The 18,383-nt window shown below is 36.9% G+C and overlaps 1 protein-coding gene across 1 annotated transcript; it reads left to right on the forward strand.

The window, feature by feature from the left end:
• The first annotated feature begins 3,627 nt into the window (after positions 1–3,627).
• On the forward strand, positions 3,628–16,580 carry LOC5580330 (dolichyl-diphosphooligosaccharide--protein glycosyltransferase subunit 1). The gene is made up of 2 exons (XM_001663233.2): positions 3,628–4,355; positions 15,358–16,580. The coding sequence occupies exons 1-2, from the start codon at positions 3,782–3,784 to the stop codon at positions 16,155–16,157; spliced, it is 1,374 nt and encodes a 457-aa protein (XP_001663283.1). The 5' UTR covers positions 3,628–3,781; the 3' UTR covers positions 16,158–16,580.
• The last annotated feature ends 1,803 nt before the right edge of the window (positions 16,581–18,383 follow it).

Raw genomic sequence — 18,383 nt, forward strand, 5'->3', positions numbered from 1 at the left:
TGCAAAATCACTCAATCAACTCAAATCGTAAAAAATGATTCAGTCGCAAAACCCGTCAAGAGGTCGTGTTGTTGTTTACGTTCGAAAGGATTACTATAACTTTACGAGACTAACAATAAATTATTGCCGTGTGTGAGTAGACTGTGGTGTACGAGACTGAGTTAAAAAAGGTGAGCCAACTCATCCATGAAATTTTGACTGCTGAGTTGCGTGATTGACAACTCACGCATGCAAAATATCAAGCGTGAGTTATGAGAATTTGAGTTTTTCACAACACTGGCTAAACGGTCTTTTCAGCAAAAACCACTTTAAGATATTCTGTAGATACCTATAAGTGCTTCCGTTGTCGGCCAAATTTGTTGTTAATAAATTGTATTTTGAAGAAGTTGTGTAGTGTCTATCAAAACCTATACTCACAAAATCATATCTTCCGATTTGTTTACCTTTTTGACAGTACTAGCTTTCCTGAGCGCATTAAGTTTAAGCCAAGGGTCCCAAAAAACCTATTTGTCTTAGCGCAGAACAAATAATCTGATTTAGGAATATTTTAGCCAGTGGAGCGTTTTGCGAAAGAATTCATAAGATCAAAAGCACTCATGAATGATTATATTGTACGGAATAATCATCAATTGTTCTTAAACCATCCCAGACAAAACCAGCAAGATTTTAATGGATGGAATCCATTTTTACTGTCGCCGTTTCGGGTTCATACGTGGGAAAATTGCACTTCGAGAGTAAGCGGAAACTCCCATCCCTTATTAATTTGGATCGTAGTGCAATTCTTACCAGTTCCGATCAATCACGGAGTAGCAACCATTGACATGTACAGTCAGTCTATGCTATGCTATGTAAATAAAAGAATTGAGTGTATTTTTGTGATATTGTTCAATAGTCCATTTTACGAGACGTTTTTGAACAGCTGATCGCTCATTTTATGAATGAAAATTTGACAGGAGACGGTGTCGTAACGTGTGAAAGTAACAACAATATCATCAGTGTTGCCGTTTCGTAAAATGGACTATGGTTTCCTGGTAGGCATTTCGTTTTGTGCCTTAATCCGCATATTGTGTACTTTTTAGCTAATTGCTTGAGATAGGAATTGAATTTCGTTTGAGAAACTTCATGGAGAGTTATCTCAGATCAGATAGTTAAAAATATCACATTCGACCTTTTCAAATCGAGCTCCAGTTTATCTCAATATTGTCGCACCGCCACCAAACCGGATCGCGCCAGTGAGACTCGCGACGCGCCTCAACTCGCACGATTTTGAAATCAGTTTTTAAGTGTGGCGCTGCATTCTTACGATTTTTATGAACACAGCGCACTATTCACATATTAGCTGCGACGCATGGGGCCCGAGAAAACAATAATTATAAATAAATGTTGGTCTTGATTTCTACCGGATACATAATAATTGGGTCCTAAAATTTGTAATGAAATCTTGTTTTTATTAAATAACACGAAAAAGCATGTTACTGTAATTAGTTTAGCAATTTTTCCCACTCAAATAATGGCTATATCACAAGGGGTGGATCACTTGTTCAATGCACATCAGATGTGCATTGAATTGCATCAAATGCATTTTTTAGACTTCTACATCAACTTAGCCCTGACCACGGTGTACTAAATTAATTTTTTATGCCGTGGCCCTGACTACAATCGTATCGTGTTATAGCAACGCGTCATTGTTTGTTGTTAGAGTTACGAGTTTGTTCTACAGGTCCATCTCTATATTTTCTAACTAATCAGAAACGTTATTTATGTCAGCTTACCAAGCTTGTAAATTAACGTTCAACGCTCCGTCATCGTAATCATCGTCATCATCCAAACTTCAAAAGCAGTTTTTCTGTTTAAATCTGAGAATTATTCGATGGAAATATGTTCACTTTGTTTGGGTTAGAGAATAGAATACAGTGAACACATTTTCCTGTAAATTTTGTTGATTTTGAACGAAAAAACTGCTTTTGAAAATTCCAAAATCAATGACGGATCCTGCCCCCTTAACCAGCAAATCTAGCAAATATAAAAACTACATTTGTGGTACATGCACTGCGGACGGGGCGTTGATGGCCTGATAGAGGCAAAAAGTTTTTATTCACGTATGGGAGCCACTAATGGAGCTGGTTGTAGACAACAGTATTTACTGGTGGCGGACTGAATAATCCCAACTCTACTGACGACACCTCAACTTGATCGGGTGGATATAACTTAGATTAAAAACAGCTAAACAATTATGTATCAAACTTGTTTTATTTGCTTTAATGTTGGTTGTGGGCTTGTATGGGAAGATGAAAATTGATGTTGATTAACTATTTTACCTTCAATGGGATATTTTCATCGAAGGCTTGCCTTGTACCCCCAACAATTATATCCTTTACTGCTGTTTGTAAACCACGGAACGGAGCTGTTCCAAAACTCCTTTTTGAATAAAGTATCCCAGACTCCAATCGTGTAAAAATTATCTCAAATGTCCATGTTGCCTATGAACTGCTCTTAGAGCATATATTAATTCCACTCCATCCATAGTTGGATGGCATTTAAAGCAGCTTCGAAAAACGAAACAACTGTTCCTGGATGCTTATCTTCCTAGGTAGGTATAATCTGCACATACTTTATTTTTAATAATACCCTTCGGACCAACTTATGCGGATTATGCCAGATAAGGAAACGGGTATTTTGATTTTTTTTTTAACTTAGAAACGACGCCGCCATCGCCTTTAGATACCGGGAATGCTTCTACGTTGAGCTTTTCTACATGCCACCTTTTTGATGAGACAGAATCCATGCTCCAACCCGTGGCACGTCCAGTCTGTCGGTTTCTGAAGCAATAACATATAAAATATTATTATCCGGAAAAACGCTAATTATATTTGTGATATTCTCAGGAACTGAGACTTATGAGATCACAATGATATGGTGAAGCAGTGCATGATACTGCCATTCTTCATCTCCAATAATTTGCCAGCCTTATTATTCACGAAGAAATTTACAACCTTTTGCTCGTTACGTTTTGGAAAAGGAAGATACTTCTGTTAAATTGGTCGAGAAAAAATTCAAACTGACACTTTGAAAACGACAACAGAGAATAGTTCGAGCAAGCCATGAATTATTGCGCATTTTCAGAAATGTGCATTTAAATGCATTTAATTTTGTTGTTGCATCAGATGCATCAGAAGTGATCCACCCCTTGCTATATCATGTTTAAACTTTAATTTAAAAATTTGGTCCATAAATGAACCTTGACACTTTTGATTATGTTTGACGTTCGCTTAGTCGACAAAAACACCACAGGGGTTTTAGTTCGACCACTGGGGTTGTTCCTATCTGACATTTCGTAAGGGACACGGAAAACAAAATACACCCAAAATTTGAGTTTAAGCCAAAGGATGTGACAAAATCTAAAGAAAAAATTTTTGGGCTTACACCAACGGAAAACATTAGAAAATTGAGTAAACATGTGTTTTTGGCCTAAACTTAAGCGTTTGGCACTAAAATTGGGACAGGGCTTTAGGACCCAATTGAAATTAAAATTATTTTCAAGTAAAATATGCCCTTTACGTTTTTACACAAAGCCGACTTTCGGGTGATCGGGCAAATCGACATGATACACGTCATTCCGCAAAGTGCAGCTGTCAAAACCCACAAACTGCATTCTGTGTGCGTGTAACTTCGTTGATGGTCCATTTTTTTTGTACTGAGTGGCAGTGAAATACTTGAAAAATCATAGCGGCTTTTCGGTTTTCCCCTAGGAAATAGTCTGATTTTTGCATCAAAAATCGAAATGAAGCGAAATCTACTGTCGCTGGCAGTGTTTGCCGCGGTCATTTTCTGCGTTCAGTCGGCCATCGACGTGGAAATCGAAAACAAAAATGTTGACCGCACCATCGATCTCACATCGCAGTTGGTGAAAATCAGCTACAAAATTACGCTGGAACACAAGGCAAAGAAACCGATCAGCAGCTATCTTTTTATGGTTCCTGCGGAGGAACGCGAGCGGATGGCATTCATTTCCGCCAAAGATTCCTCGAAGAAAGATCTCAAATTGACGGAAACGGCCTCGCCCAAGGGGGTGACTTTTTCGATGACTTTGCCGGCCGGAACGACCAATCCTCCGGTTGTTTACATTGAGACCGTTTTCACCAAGTCGCTGAAACCGTATCCCACTGCGATCGCTCAGACGGAGCGCCAGCTGGTGCAGTACTTCGGGAACGTTTACTTCTACTCGCCGTTCAAGACCCAGACCCAGAAGACCACGGTTCACCTGAGCTCACGGAACGTCGAAAGCTTCACCCAGTTCAAACCGGTCGTTCACTCCGACACCACAATTACCTACGGACCGTACGATAATGTTGCCGGTAAGTACCGTACGGGGAACATGGGCGTAGTCAGGGGGAGGGATCACGGGATCTCCCAAGGTTTCTTCCAAGGATATGGCCAGCAAAACAATCTTAATCCTAAAACAATTCCTTGACAGGCACCTAATTTCAGATTTTTCTGAGATTCTAAGAATTTCACCAATGTTTTCTCCTAGTATTTCTCTTTAGTAGGGTGCCGGTACCAATGGTTGTAATGTATCAGTAGATTGGACTATGGAATACGTACATTTTTTGATAAAAACGAAATGTGGCATTTTTGTTGGATAGATCGTCTCTAGTTTAGTCGATTTGTCAAATTTCAACTTTTTATTTTATCAAAAAGTCATATAAATAAATAAATTTATGCAAAAAATTTGCTCCCTTGCACCAGTAGTTGCTGTCGTGTTCCAGTAGTGGATCAACGGGTAGAAGCTGTTTTTAAAATGGATGTATAAAAATGAAGAAAAGCCCCAGAGATGTTCTTTATTCTTCATTCGAAAGATATTAGTTGCTGTTCCGAGGGAAAAATGTTAAACATATGTAAAAATTTAGCATTTTGTTTGAAATTCCTTGTATCATTCCTGAACGTCTACTACTGGAGCACTAGCGCAACTACTGGAACACGTGTACCAATAGTGGCTCAAGCGATTTTATGTTAAAAAAAATAGTTTTATCACTCTTTTTATATTTTTCCCATATATTAGAGGTTGAAATCTTTCTGTTGACGCCAAAAGATCTCTGTAAAGGCTTTTCGTTATTTTTTTTATGATATTTTACAGCTTAGGTAGTCCACTAATGGCACCGGCACCCTAATTGAATTTAAAAAAATATCATGGCAATTCCTCTACGAGTTTCATCGAGTTCGCTTTTAAAGAATTACAAGAGTTCCTTTAGGTTTTGTTCAGAACTTATTTGAAATATTGTTTGAAATTTCTCTATAGTTTATTTCAGGAGGGAATTTTTATTTTTGCTGGACAGTGCTTTGCGAACACCCAAGTATAATAATTCATTTTCGCGCATCATCGGAGTGATTTTATATCCCAGCTTTTGCATGTTGATGCCGAGATTGTGATTTCAGACGAGGATGGACTACCAATTGGTGAGCGCGTTTCATTGCTTGTGATAAGCCCTTATTTCTGTTTATTAGAAAAAATAGACAATTTTTAAATTTAGCGTGACATAATTTGTGTACCATCCTTCATACAATACAACAGCGCATCCCATTTTTTCATGCTTGACCTCTAGTACAGTGATCCTCAGCCTAACTGGTTATGCGGGACACAACTTTGCTCTTAAAATACGTCGCGGGCCACAAATGTCTATTTTATAAGTCTGATCAAAACGACTCGATGTATTGGGTATTTTGCCCTCCAATGGAGTCACACCTAAATAATTTTGTCACATCAAAGTATCGTCACACCATGTTTGACATATATTGGATCTAACCAAATATACATGTATCGCACATATAACAATCCAAATCCAAATTCTTAGAAAAAAAGCACTTTTATTCTATGGGGCGATCCATTAATTACGTAAGACAATTTTCAGGGTTTTTCAACCCCCCCTCCCCCCATTGTAAGATTTTTTGTATGAAAATTAAAAATAAATTGTATGACGCGTAAGAAATCCCAAACACCCCCTCCCCCCATAAACCCTTACATAATTAATGGATAGCCCCTATCTATATTCTGATATCAAGAGTTGAAGAAACTGTGGGTTATCGGACAAACTCTAGAAATAAGAAATTATTTCAATTTCCTTTAGTTTCTCAATAGCTATTCCACATGTGTTGATGTGAAAGAAAAAAAATCTGAAGATTAATCCAAGGGCCCACCATAGAAATAAAGTTTGAGAGATTTAACAGATGATAAATTTTCAATTTGTGAAATTACAACTACTCCAATATTCAAAATCACTCCGTGGGCCACACAAAACCTTGCCGAGGACCGCATGCGGCCCGCGGGCCGCAGTTTGGTGACCACTGCTCTAGTAAGTCAACATCTTTGTAAAAGTGATTCTCAGCCTAATTGATTAGAAACCACCCCTCACCCCCTCAATGCCTTCAAAACATCAAGCGGGTCGCTAAGGGGTCGTCCATAAATGACGTAGCATTTTAGGGGGGAGGGGGTCTTCACGAATTTGTGACGATGTGTGACGAGGGGGAGGGAGGGGTCCCAGCTTATGGACGTAGCATTTTGAATAATTTCGGTAAAAAGACTAGCGCTGAAAAAAATGACGAACAGTTTTTTTTTTAATCAAACTTCTTTGTCTGAATTATTGAACTTAAGTTGAAAATGATGATTCAGCTTCAAAACATTAATTTAAAAAGATTAAAAATTTATTATCAAATTATTAAATTTACAAAGAGATTTTTAACTTTCCTAACAATTAAAGAGATTTTATGAAGCTTTAAATATTTATGTGAATATGTATTATATTGTATTCGTGTCCAAACTATTTCATTTATAAATAATCAAATTTAAAGTTAAATATGTTAAGTAAAAATCAATGCTTTTTTGACTTGGAAAATATTGTTTTTCTATTTGTTAACAAGACATACCGTTATTTTCTGTTGGAGCTTTATTTCCTCATAAGAATGTAATATGCTCATTATGGTAAATATTAACGTTATTATAGTAAACAAGATATTTATTCAGTACGTTAAACTACGTTCAGTTAAAAAAATCCTTTAATTTTGAACCCTTGCTCATTGCTGTTAGTTTTATCAACCCAATCAAGACTTTTATCTTTTCTCTTCATTTGCAGCTATAAACTTGTTGTAGGTTTTAACAATAGCCAAAGTACTACAAATTAAATTTAACCTAAATTTAATCAAATTAAATTTAAACTGAGAACCGAAATTATGTAACTTAAACAAAAAATAAGTTAGTTTAAACTGTTTTCCAAATGATTTTTGAGCGCTACAGTATATCAAACTCGAGTTGTTGATCAGATCTCGAGGTGAACAGACGCTTTTGTTCAGTCGCTCGTTGTTTTTTTTCGGCCAGTGCTTGGTTGTATAGTTTATCGTAATGTCGAGTGAAGTTGTAGTGGAAAATACGCTGGCATTTCTCTTCCCAAGAGATGCCATGCAGCCAACACTCACGGATGTAGCTCATTTCATAAAATCGCTCAAGGGAGACCAATCTACGATGGAGACGGCGTACAAGATTTCTGATGAGAAGTCCATTTTCATTCGCTTCAAGTGCCAGGAATCAATGAATAAGGTGTTCGCGAGTAACGCAAAATCTTTGCCTTTCAATTACACTAAGGGAAACATGGTGGAGGTCCAAATGTCGATAGCAGGGAACACACGATACGTGCGTGTATTTGACCTGCCCCCGGAAGTAGCGGATGCCGATCTGATAGCAGTGATGGCAAAGTATGGGACAGTTAAGCGAACCGTTCGCGAACGTTTTCCAGCTGAGTTCCAGCTCAACATGTTTACCGGAGTTCGTGGTATCCATATGGACATCGACCAAGACATTCCAGAAGTTCTGTTCTTCCAAGGCAGAAAAGGTAGAGTGTATTACATTGGAGTGAAACAAAAGTGTTTCACTTGCAATGCGAACACACATTTGAAGAAATCCTGTCCACTTCTGCGTGAACAAGAGAGAGGTGATCATCTACAGCAACGTTTGATAACGGCTGCGCGAGAGATCGAGCCACTAGAGGAATCAGAGAAAGAATCCATTGTTGATGCAGTGGATGAAGCGGTATCTAACGGCAAGAAGCATCAGAAAAAGCAGAAAAAGGAAACAAAGCGACAACGATCATTCGATTCAGAACCCGATTTTGAAACTGTATGCATCCAGACACACAAAAGCCAGAACAAAGCCTCGAGAACATCCTCGAGCGATAGCGAAAGTAATATGATCACCGTTGCTGATGGGGCGCCTACCAAAAGTAGGCACAGAATCCCTACATATGAGTGGATCGATGATGAATGCGAACGTCGGCTGCTGATTGAAGAGGATAAGCAGAGAATAGCTGTAGCTACCAATACTCCACTGGATCAGATTATTTTTTATAATGATTCATTCCAATAGTTGTAAGGTAGATTTTAGTTTTATACATGTACAGAACAAATGTGTTCGGCTCTGTTATGCCCTATGGCGCCCGAGCCTATCAAATAAACGATTCAAATAAAAAAAAAAAAAAGTATATCAAACTATCATTTGGTAGATAAACCTGTCGGTTTAGTTAGTAGTTAATATCAATTAATATCACACTTTGTTATGAATTTCTGGAAAACTAATATAAAAATTGATAAGGGGGGAGGGGGGTGGTTTGCTTGATATGCTACGTATTTTCCAAGGGGGGTTTCAGCAACCAATCATAGTGGATCAATATTTGTTTGGAGAGCAAGAGTTACCGTTCATTCTTCTTCTTCCATCGACCGGTTCTATCGGTGTTGAAGTGTTAACCGAACCAACCAAATAATAACACATAATGTCCATAATAGGTCAGAGTTCACAAGCAACAAATAGTGTAACAATTGATTAGATTTTTAGCAGTAGAAATCTTTCATAAGTTTGTGAAGGTCTCAAGCCAGGAAATAGAAGAAGCTAACGTTATCCAACGTCAACTTGGCGATCGTATCTTGGAAACAATCTCTTACTTTTTTTGCAACCAACACAGATTATGCCAACAATCAAAAAAATATTTTATTGAATCTACGCAACTTATGTTCCCATCAGTTTAGTGTAAAAAAACAACAATAAATTTCTTTGGAACAAGTACGTTTAATAATTCTCGCGTTCAGTATCATAAGGGCTTAACTGCAGTGATCGATTTCTCTTCATCGATTTTCTCTTTAGCTAATTGCTTGGCCTGGTGATTGTTCTCAACTGCTATTTTTGACTCAGTAGAAAGTATTCACCGTTCTTCATCGTACTGAACCGTAAAATGTTTCAAAAATCGAATGAATTTCGTGTAATAATGTAAAGAGAAAATCGATGAAGAGAAATTAATCACTGCAGATACGCCTGTATGATTTTTTTTTTGTGTTGGGATTTAAACCACTGCGACCATGAATTTGATCTATTGTGGTATACCCCTGTTTCATTTGCATTCTTTCAGGACGACGAATTACCATTTGGGGTAAATGCCGTTGACTGATGATGCGAAGTACTCCAATCCGGTATGATTCTTAGAATGAAACCAATAACCAGATTGGGATTTTCTAATCAAATTACAAAAGGGCTTAAAATGCCCTTATTGAAATATTGTCTTCTACGTACATATAACGCTGAACAGTCACAGAGCAAATGTTGTGAGGTCTCTATTTCACAGTCACAAAAGCGACAGACACCAGTTTGACATCGATTGATTTTATTCAAATGATATCTTGTCGGACAATGTCCTGTGAGAAGTCCAATAAGTATGCTTAAAGATTTTTTGTTTAAACCTAAAAGTTTTTCCGTAACGTTTTTATTTGGAGTTATGAACAGTTTTGATTGCCTTAAGGTTTCTGTTGCAATCCAGTTTGACTGTATCATTTGATCCTCCCATTGTTTCAATTCCATTTGTATTAAACATTTGGATACACCGCAGAAGGGTTCTGGTCCTATGAACTGGACACTTGACCCTCTCCTTGCAAGTAAATCCGCTTTTTCATTACCTTCAATTCCACAATGGCCTGGTACCCAGTATAAATTAACCTGGTTCTTAACGGACAATTGCTTTAGCAGTGTTATGCATTCCCATACCAGTTTTGATTGGCTTGTGAATGATTTTAAAGTTTTCAGCGCCGCTTGGCTATCTGAAAATATGCAAATCCGTGCATACCTGTATTTTCTTCTCAGACACAAAGATGCACATTCTAGAATGGCATAAATTTCTGCAAGGAAAACAGTAGTCCATCTTCCCATTGGTATTGAAATATCAATACCGTAATCCGGGGGCAAATTGATCACTGGGGTGAATTTGATCAGGTCGGTACCGAATAGCATTTCCTTTCAAGGATGCTCAATGCTCCGTTGCCATCAAATACTTTCCATGTTTTCTAGTTTATAGATGTCTAATGATGATTTAAAGCTATTTCATTTGTTATTAAGGTTAGTTTTGCATAGAAATATTTACAGTTATTGAAGGTGTTAGCAATACTGTTGGAAATGTCGGTACTAAACAATCCGTTGGTGCTAAGCCAGCATGTAAACTTTGAGTGTTAAAAATGTTGCGAAAGCTTCAGTGTGAACTGCTGAACTCATTTTTGAAGTTGTACAGCATTACAAAAATAGTTTTTTGCTCATAAAACCGTTTTATTGTTGACTAACGTGCTAATTTCAAGGGAAATTGCATACATTTAGGCGTTTTATGCAGATTTTCAAAGTTTAATTTTGCAATAAAATGATGATATACACGAGTTGTAAGAATTTTGACATCAATTTCAGATTCAGGAGCCCCAAATTTAGTAGATAGGAAAATTTCACATTCTAAAATATGCTTTATTATATAGTGATCAATTTCGCCTCAAAGTGTCATTTTCAATTTTTGATATTAAAACTAATTTTATGAAATGTTATTTTTTTTCACAAAATATTGATAACATAAACTGATAGAGATCTGTGAAGTACTGATTTTACCGAAATTTATTTGACATTTTTTGAATTCCAAGGGAAAATATGACAAAAAGTTGTGAAATAGTGATCAATTTGCCCCCGGATTACGGTACCTGGTCCTGTAATTCCAGCCCCGGTTTTATCATTAATTTTTGAGCCATCAGTGTAGAAAATTATCGATCCTGGTGAGATATTCGGACCCCCTGAATCCCATACTTGGCGGTTTGTTTCAACCACGTTATATGGTATACCTAAGTTCATTCTATTTTCCATCCAGTCTTCGTTCATTACTACCAATGGATTTATTGGAAAATCTTTCAGTATACTGAGATGCCCGAAAAGATTGCCTTCTAAAAATGTATGAGTTCTTTTCAGCCTTAGAGCACTCTTTTCAGCTTCCTTCTGTATATATTGATGTAGCGGAAGTTTATAAAGAGCTGCTTCCAAGGCTTTTGATGGTGTACTGTGCATTGCTCCTGTTATGGCCATACAGGCTAAGCGTTGCAACTTTCCAAGCCATATGTTGTTTTGTTTTTGTCCACCAAACTAGTGAAGCATAAACTATTCTGGGTCGTACTATAACCGTATAGATCCAATTAATCATTTTTGGTTTCAGTCCCCATTTTTTACCAAAAGTTTTTTTACTCACCCATAGAACATTTGTGGCTTTGAGTATTACCTGCTCTAAGTGTAAGTTCCAATTGAGAGTACTATCTAGTATTACTCCTAAATATTTAACATTGGAAGAATATTGTTAAATACATCCGTTTATAGTCAAATTTTTTAAAGTAATTTTTCGGCACCAAAACTGTTTTTGATGGGTTAATGTTCAACCCTTCATGTTGACACCACTGCCAAGTACAGTTCAATGCTGATTGCATTCTGTCAAAGATTATATTATCAAACTTTCCACGAACTATAATTACCACATCATCTGCAAACCCAATAACTTCGAAGCCTGTTTCTACTAGTTTAATGAGGAGATCATCAACAACAAGCGACCACAACAAAGGGGATAATACACCTCCTTGAGGACATCCCTTAGTGGTTTTTATTGTTATTGAAGATTCTCCCAATTCAGCAGATACTTCTCTATCATTCAACATTTACATAATCCATATTTTGATACAACGATCGAACTGCCTTTTCACCATACAATTTTCAATAGATTTATAAGACGCATTATCAAACGCACCTTCAACATCCAGAAATGCCATATAAGCTATTTCTTTCCTGTGAAGCGTGGATTCTATTTTTGTAACCAGTTCATTAAGAGCTGTGACTGTAGACTTATTGGGTTGATAAGCAAATTGATATTTACTGATAGGATTTGTTTGTAAGTATTTTGACTTTATGTATTCGTCTATTATCTTTTCCATGATTTTAAGAATTATAGATGTTAGACTTATTGGTCTAAACGATTTTGGATTTGTTTCGTCTTTTTCCCTGCTTTAGGAATAAAGACGACCCGAACTTGAGTCCATATTTTTGGTATATGGCCAAGACATAGGCTAGTTTTAAAGATATTTGTGAGAGAGTCAAGCAGTAATTGTCCACCCTTCTGTAGAAGTGCAGGGAAAACACCATCTCTTCCTGGAGACTTGAAAGGTTCGAAAGAATTCACTGCCCACTCAACTTTAGATCGAGTAAAGATAGTATCCGGTAGATCTAAGTTGTTGCCGGTAGTCCTATTAGGCCTAAAGGTTTCTCCAATATTATCACATTCTGTATCATCACTCATTACTAAACTTGATCCTGGAAAATGACTTTTCAACATTATTTTAAGTGTTTCTTTTGTATCAACGGTAAAACTCCCGTTTATTTTTTTCAAATTTCCCAGCCCATTTGAATGGTTTTTGGAAGAAACCTTCTGTAATTTTGCTACATCCGGAGTTTTTTCTATGTTTTCACAATAAAACTTCCAGGGATTTACGAGATTTTCTTATTTCTTTGTTGTAAGTTGTAAGGGCCTTTTTGTATTGGTCCCATTGCCCAGAAACTTTTGCGCGGTTGAAAAGCTGCCGAGATTTTTTCTTTAAGTTTTCTAAAGATTTTTTCCACCAAGGAACATCTCTGTTAGAGAATTATTCTTTTATTGGACAACTAGTATCATACGCCCGAATAATTTTTCCAGTTATATTTTCTGCAATTTTGTCTAAGGGGTCGTCCATAAATGACGTAGCTTTTTAGGGGGAGGGGGGTCTTCACGAATTTGTGATGAAGTGTGACGAGGGGGAGGGAGGGGTCCTAGCTAGTGGACGTAGCATTTTAAATTAAGTCCGTAAAAAGAAAGGCGCTGAAAAAAAAGGCATACAATTATTTTTTATCAAACTTCTTTTTTTACTTGGGTTATAAAATTATGATTAACCTTCAAAACATTCATATGACAAGATTGAAAAAATATCAATGAAACTTTAGATTTTATTGATAAATGCAATAAAACAGATGTTTTGAAGATTTAAATAATTATGTGAATATTATATTATATTCGTGTCTAAATTAATAAATTTATAAATAAACAAAATAAAAGTTTAATTGATTAAAAATCAATGCTTTAACTACTTGGAGTACATTGTTTTGCCATTTGTTGATATGACATAAAGTCAGCCGTTTTAGTTTTATACATATTTTCTGTTGGGGTTTTATTTCTTCAAGAAAATAAAATATGCTCTTCATGGCAAATATTACATTTAAAACAAGATAATTATTCCGTGAATTATGCCTTCAATATTAATAGAGATAATTGTATTAATATAATAATTTGTATAGTAATCGCTAAAATTTTCTAAACATTCCAAATATTTCAAGTGTAATCTTTTATGTATCTGGCCACGGTTTGCTAAAAGGATTTGAAATTGGATAATATTAACGATGTTCATTTCAAATTAAAATATTTTCTTGGTCATCTTCATTGAAATCTATTTCCTAACAATGAATAATTAAAAAAACAATCCTCTAATATAACGAAATTTTAGTTCAATATATTGTAAAATATATTGCACCCTAACTCGACAGTAACGAGCTTCATCAATCTAATCAAACTTTTTTTTTACATTTTCTATAGTAAACTTGTTTTTTATGGCAACAACAGCAAAAGTAATATAATTTAGCCTATATGAAACTGGAAACCAAAACCAAGGAAAATGTTTATTTAAAACTGTTTTCCAAATTACTTTTGAGCGCAAACTGTTAAATTAGATTATCTTTACATTTCAGTCAGTAATTATTATCAAACTTTATATTGAACTTCTGAATTCCAATTTTTTGTTTCAACCCAGTAAACAAACCCAGGAAAACAAATAAAAAAATATATAAGGGGGGGGGGGGCGGGGTTACTTGATGTGCTACGTATTTTACAGGGGGGAGTAGCAGCATTTGTGACGAAATGCTACGAGGGGGGAGGGGGTGTAAAAAATCAGTGAAAAAATGCTACGTCATATATGGACGGCCCCTAATTGTTCTGTTGTCTCTATATTGTCATGTCGCCTGTATGATACTCAACGCGAGATTTGTATTCAACAAAAATAATTGTAGTTTTTAAAAACATATTTCAATCATATTTATTTTTGAAACAAAAAGGTATGTTTTCTCTGCGTGTAGGAAAAAGCGCTGGAACAAATTTCGATAAAAAAAACTTTCAACATTCCCTCATAGAATTGTTGGAGAACATCTTTCGTACTCCGTAAGGAACAAAGGTCGAACTTTTTTACAGATTTTGGTTGAGCACTTTTTCCCATTACTCAACCGATAAATTAGATATTGCTTGTGGGCTTCGTAGCCGTGTTGTTAGTGCCACAAAGGCATTTAGCGACATCGCCAGCCTCAGGCTAGAAAACTTTTCGAGAGGAATGTTTTCCTTTTGTGCCTTGAATGCTAGTCCGTTGTCTAGTGTGGTGCTTGCTTCAAAGAGGAAATAGCCCACTGGAAGCATTGATGTGTAGTTTCTTTTTGAAGAAAGAGGAGGTTGAATGCCCTTCATACGAAAAATATAGTACTTATACAATAAGTATAAAAAAAGTTGTAATAATAGAATAACTCGGTGTTTGGGGTGTAAAACACCGTGCTACCCTATTATAACAACTCGGGCAATACGCCTCTCCTTGATATTTAACGAACCAGATTCAAAATGAAATTGAAAATGACTGGGAATCCTTACTGTTCATGAGACTAACTAGGTAGATTTTGCGGAAAAGCTTGTATTTTTAAACAACTAGTAAGATAATGGTCCTATTGATGTGGTTTTTCCATTAGAGATAGTGCTTATGACAAAGATAAATCCATTTTTTCTTATGGAGGGGTATATTATACTGGGTTACCCTAATGTTGAATAACTTTTACGTGCATTATAATCCCCTCCCCCTTGCAGAAATACTCAGCTTCACCAAATCAGAAAACTTATCCAAAATTTTCCTAATTTACATCTCATGCCTTTACAGCTTTCTCCACGGAACCGATGACCATCCATTTCGAGAACTACACACCGTTTTTGACCGTCACAAAGTTGGAACGCGTAATCGAAGTCTCGCACTGGGGTAACATCGCCGTCGAAGAAACCATCGATATCGTCCATTCTGGAGCCGCCCTGAAGGGTTCGTTCTCGCGTTACGACTACCAAAAGGATTCCCGCTCGAATCAAGCCTGTGTCAAGTCCTACAAGACCCTGCTACCGGCTGCGGCCACCGGAGTTTACTACCGTGACACCAATGGTAACATTTCCACCTCGGCCATGCGTGTGCTGAAAGATTCCGTCGAGCTGGATTTGCGTCCCCGTTTCCCCTTGTTCGGAGGCTGGAAGACCCACTACACTCTAGGCTATAATGTGCCCAGCTTCGAATATCTGTTCCAGAATGGAGACAACTATCTGCTCAAGATGCGTGTCTTGGATCACGTGTTTGATGACATGGTCGTCGATGAGGTCACCACGAAAATTATCCTCCCGGAAGGGTCCACCAATATCAAACTGATCGCTCCATATACGGTAACTCGGCATCCCGATTCTCTACACTACACCTATTTGGATACCTTTGGTCGCCCAGTGATCTCGTTCAGTAAGAAAAACGTCGTTGAAAATCACATCACCGATTTCAACCTGAAGTACAACTTCAGCCGAGTGATGATGCTCCAGGAGCCACTGCTGGTAGTTGGCTTCCTCTATATCCTCTTTGTGCTGGTCATCATCTGGATGCGGCTAGATTTTTCCATCATCAAGGAGAAGGAACACCTTCACAAAGACTAAAAAGGCGCGAGCAGTAAGTAGTTCTTCTAATACGCTATTCCATGAAACGAATATTCAATCGAGTAGGGTTAGTAGTTCGGTTTTTTCAGAAATATTCGTACCATTTCCTAATTTTATAAATCACAAATCTCACATTGGTACCAAAATACTGAAGACAGCAGAGCATTAGGACGAAGTAGCTCGCTTTTCTAGTACACAACGCGTTGAGCATCGTCCTTACGGCAAGTCAGTAGCAACAAATATGCATTTAGGTCACTTACTAATAGTTGCTCATCAAAGCACAACTTTCCAGTGGATCATGAGTTGGAACATTCTGATAGTTTTGTTTTAATTCGTTGCTTGATAAATAGCAAATAATAACACGAATTGTTTGAGAACGAGTAACTTCATTGCTACCTAATAAAGTTTGTGAGTCCAAAACAAGATCAGTTGTTAATGATTTGTTATAGATCTATGATGACATACTTCTCGAGGACAGCTTAAGGGCTGGACAAGGTTTTTCTACTCCCTCCTCCTATGGTAAGATTTTTTGCATGAAAATGAAAAAAAAGTATGGTGTCTAATGTCTAATAGATCTCAAACCCCCTCCCTTTATCCCCTTTGTGGGCTTCGTGCTCGTACGGTTAGTGTTGCCAAGCTTGGGTTCGATTTTCGCGTCAGTCCGGAACATTTTTCGTCAGGATCGTATTCCGACTGTACCACTGGACGTTGCATGCTAGTTCGTTGTCTAGTGTGGTGCTAGTTAAAATCCAATCGTCCACTGTGTCAGTGTTTTTAGTACACTCAAAATAATCCAAACGTCATTTCTACCGGAAAAATCACGTAGATAATTCAAAGTTCATTTTACCTTCACTTCAACTGATTACCTGACCATACATAATCACCAAGTGGAGATCCGGTGATTGTTACTGCTGTTACCTATCGCTCTTACGTGGACATCACGTAAGCACTCAAATTCATTTTGACATCTGCGTATCCCGTTCATGCAGTGATGATCGTGGACGCAAAGATGGTGGTTGCTAGTTTTTTTTTTCACGAACTTTGAAAAACTGTTGGACTTCAAAACATTGTTTCAAATTGTTTTCAAGGTAAATATGCGTTCGACATGTGTATTTTTCATTCAGTTAGTTATAGCATTTGTGTCATTTTACAGATAAAATCTCGCGTACTCTGAGATAACGCCCTAAAAGCCATTGGTAACCACGTGTGTAGCTAGTTGTTTCTGCGCAAATGAATGAATAAGCATTCAAACCAACATCACTGGCAGGTAGCAAGTAATCATTTTATCACCATAGCGTTGTTGAATGACGTGTAAATTCATTCAAATGCTCAGAAACAACGAGCTGCACAATGGCTTTTAGGGCGAGATCATTATGCGAGAAATGTTCAAATGTAATTGGACCGTGGATACCGCCGTGCCAGCCAATGTTTAGATGTGCCTACGAACTGCTATTCTGGAATAAGATTCACTGGATATCTAAAAGAATATTTTACTCAAAATACATCTGTGTTGTTGAATAAATTAAATATCGTTATGTTTTTAATTTGTTTCCTATTCCTAAACTAATGAAAACAAAGGCCGACAAATAGCAATGGAAAAGTATCTGGGATCTATTGAAATGCTTCGTAGAAGCTACGGGACAAACATGTAGCTGTTACGTGAAACTTTGATCAACGGATGAAGCTCATCAGTTCATGCGTTCATTCAGTGCTACCTATGAATTATGTAAGTGCTACGTGAAAAGTGCGATGGAAAAAACACGTATGTTTTCACGTAACAGTGACGTGTGAATTATTTTGAGTGTAAACATATTGGACGACCAGGGTGTCTACTCGTTTGCCGAAATGAAATTCCCTGATATTTCCAGGAATCAGAAAATAATTCCAGGTTCAAGAAATACTCTAATTTTGAATGGCTACAACAAAATAATAACATATTTTAAAATGTTTTCAATTTAATAGCAATTCATACACTTTAAGACATTTTTTAACGCATGCTTAAACTATTCCAATATACAATATTCCATTATGAAGGTGCTAACAAACAATGCCAAAGTTTAAGTTTTATTCAAATTAATTATATTTTCCAATGATGGAGTCTTTTATTTCGTTTGTAAGAGCTCTGTTCATGATCGTGAAGGAGATTATAAAACGAAGCCAAACTTTGAAAATTCTAGTGCACAAGACTGGAGAATCTACCAACAGTTTGCGTTGAAAATCAATCAA

The sequence above is a fragment of the Aedes aegypti genome, chromosome 2 (genome assembly GCF_002204515.2).
Source record: "Aedes aegypti strain LVP_AGWG chromosome 2, AaegL5.0 Primary Assembly, whole genome shotgun sequence".
Lineage (NCBI taxonomy): Eukaryota > Metazoa > Arthropoda > Insecta > Diptera > Culicidae > Aedes > Aedes aegypti.

Bases quoted from the DNA above. Each gene is read 5' to 3' on its own strand.
- LOC5580330 (XM_001663233.2), top strand. From the start codon at position 3,782: ATGAAGCGAAATCTACTGTCGCTGGCAGTGTTTGCCGCGGTCATTTTC. The intron at 4,356-15,357 runs GTAAGTACCGTA...ATGCCTTTACAG, and splicing joins ACCGTACGATAATGTTGCCG to CTTTCTCCACGGAACCGATG.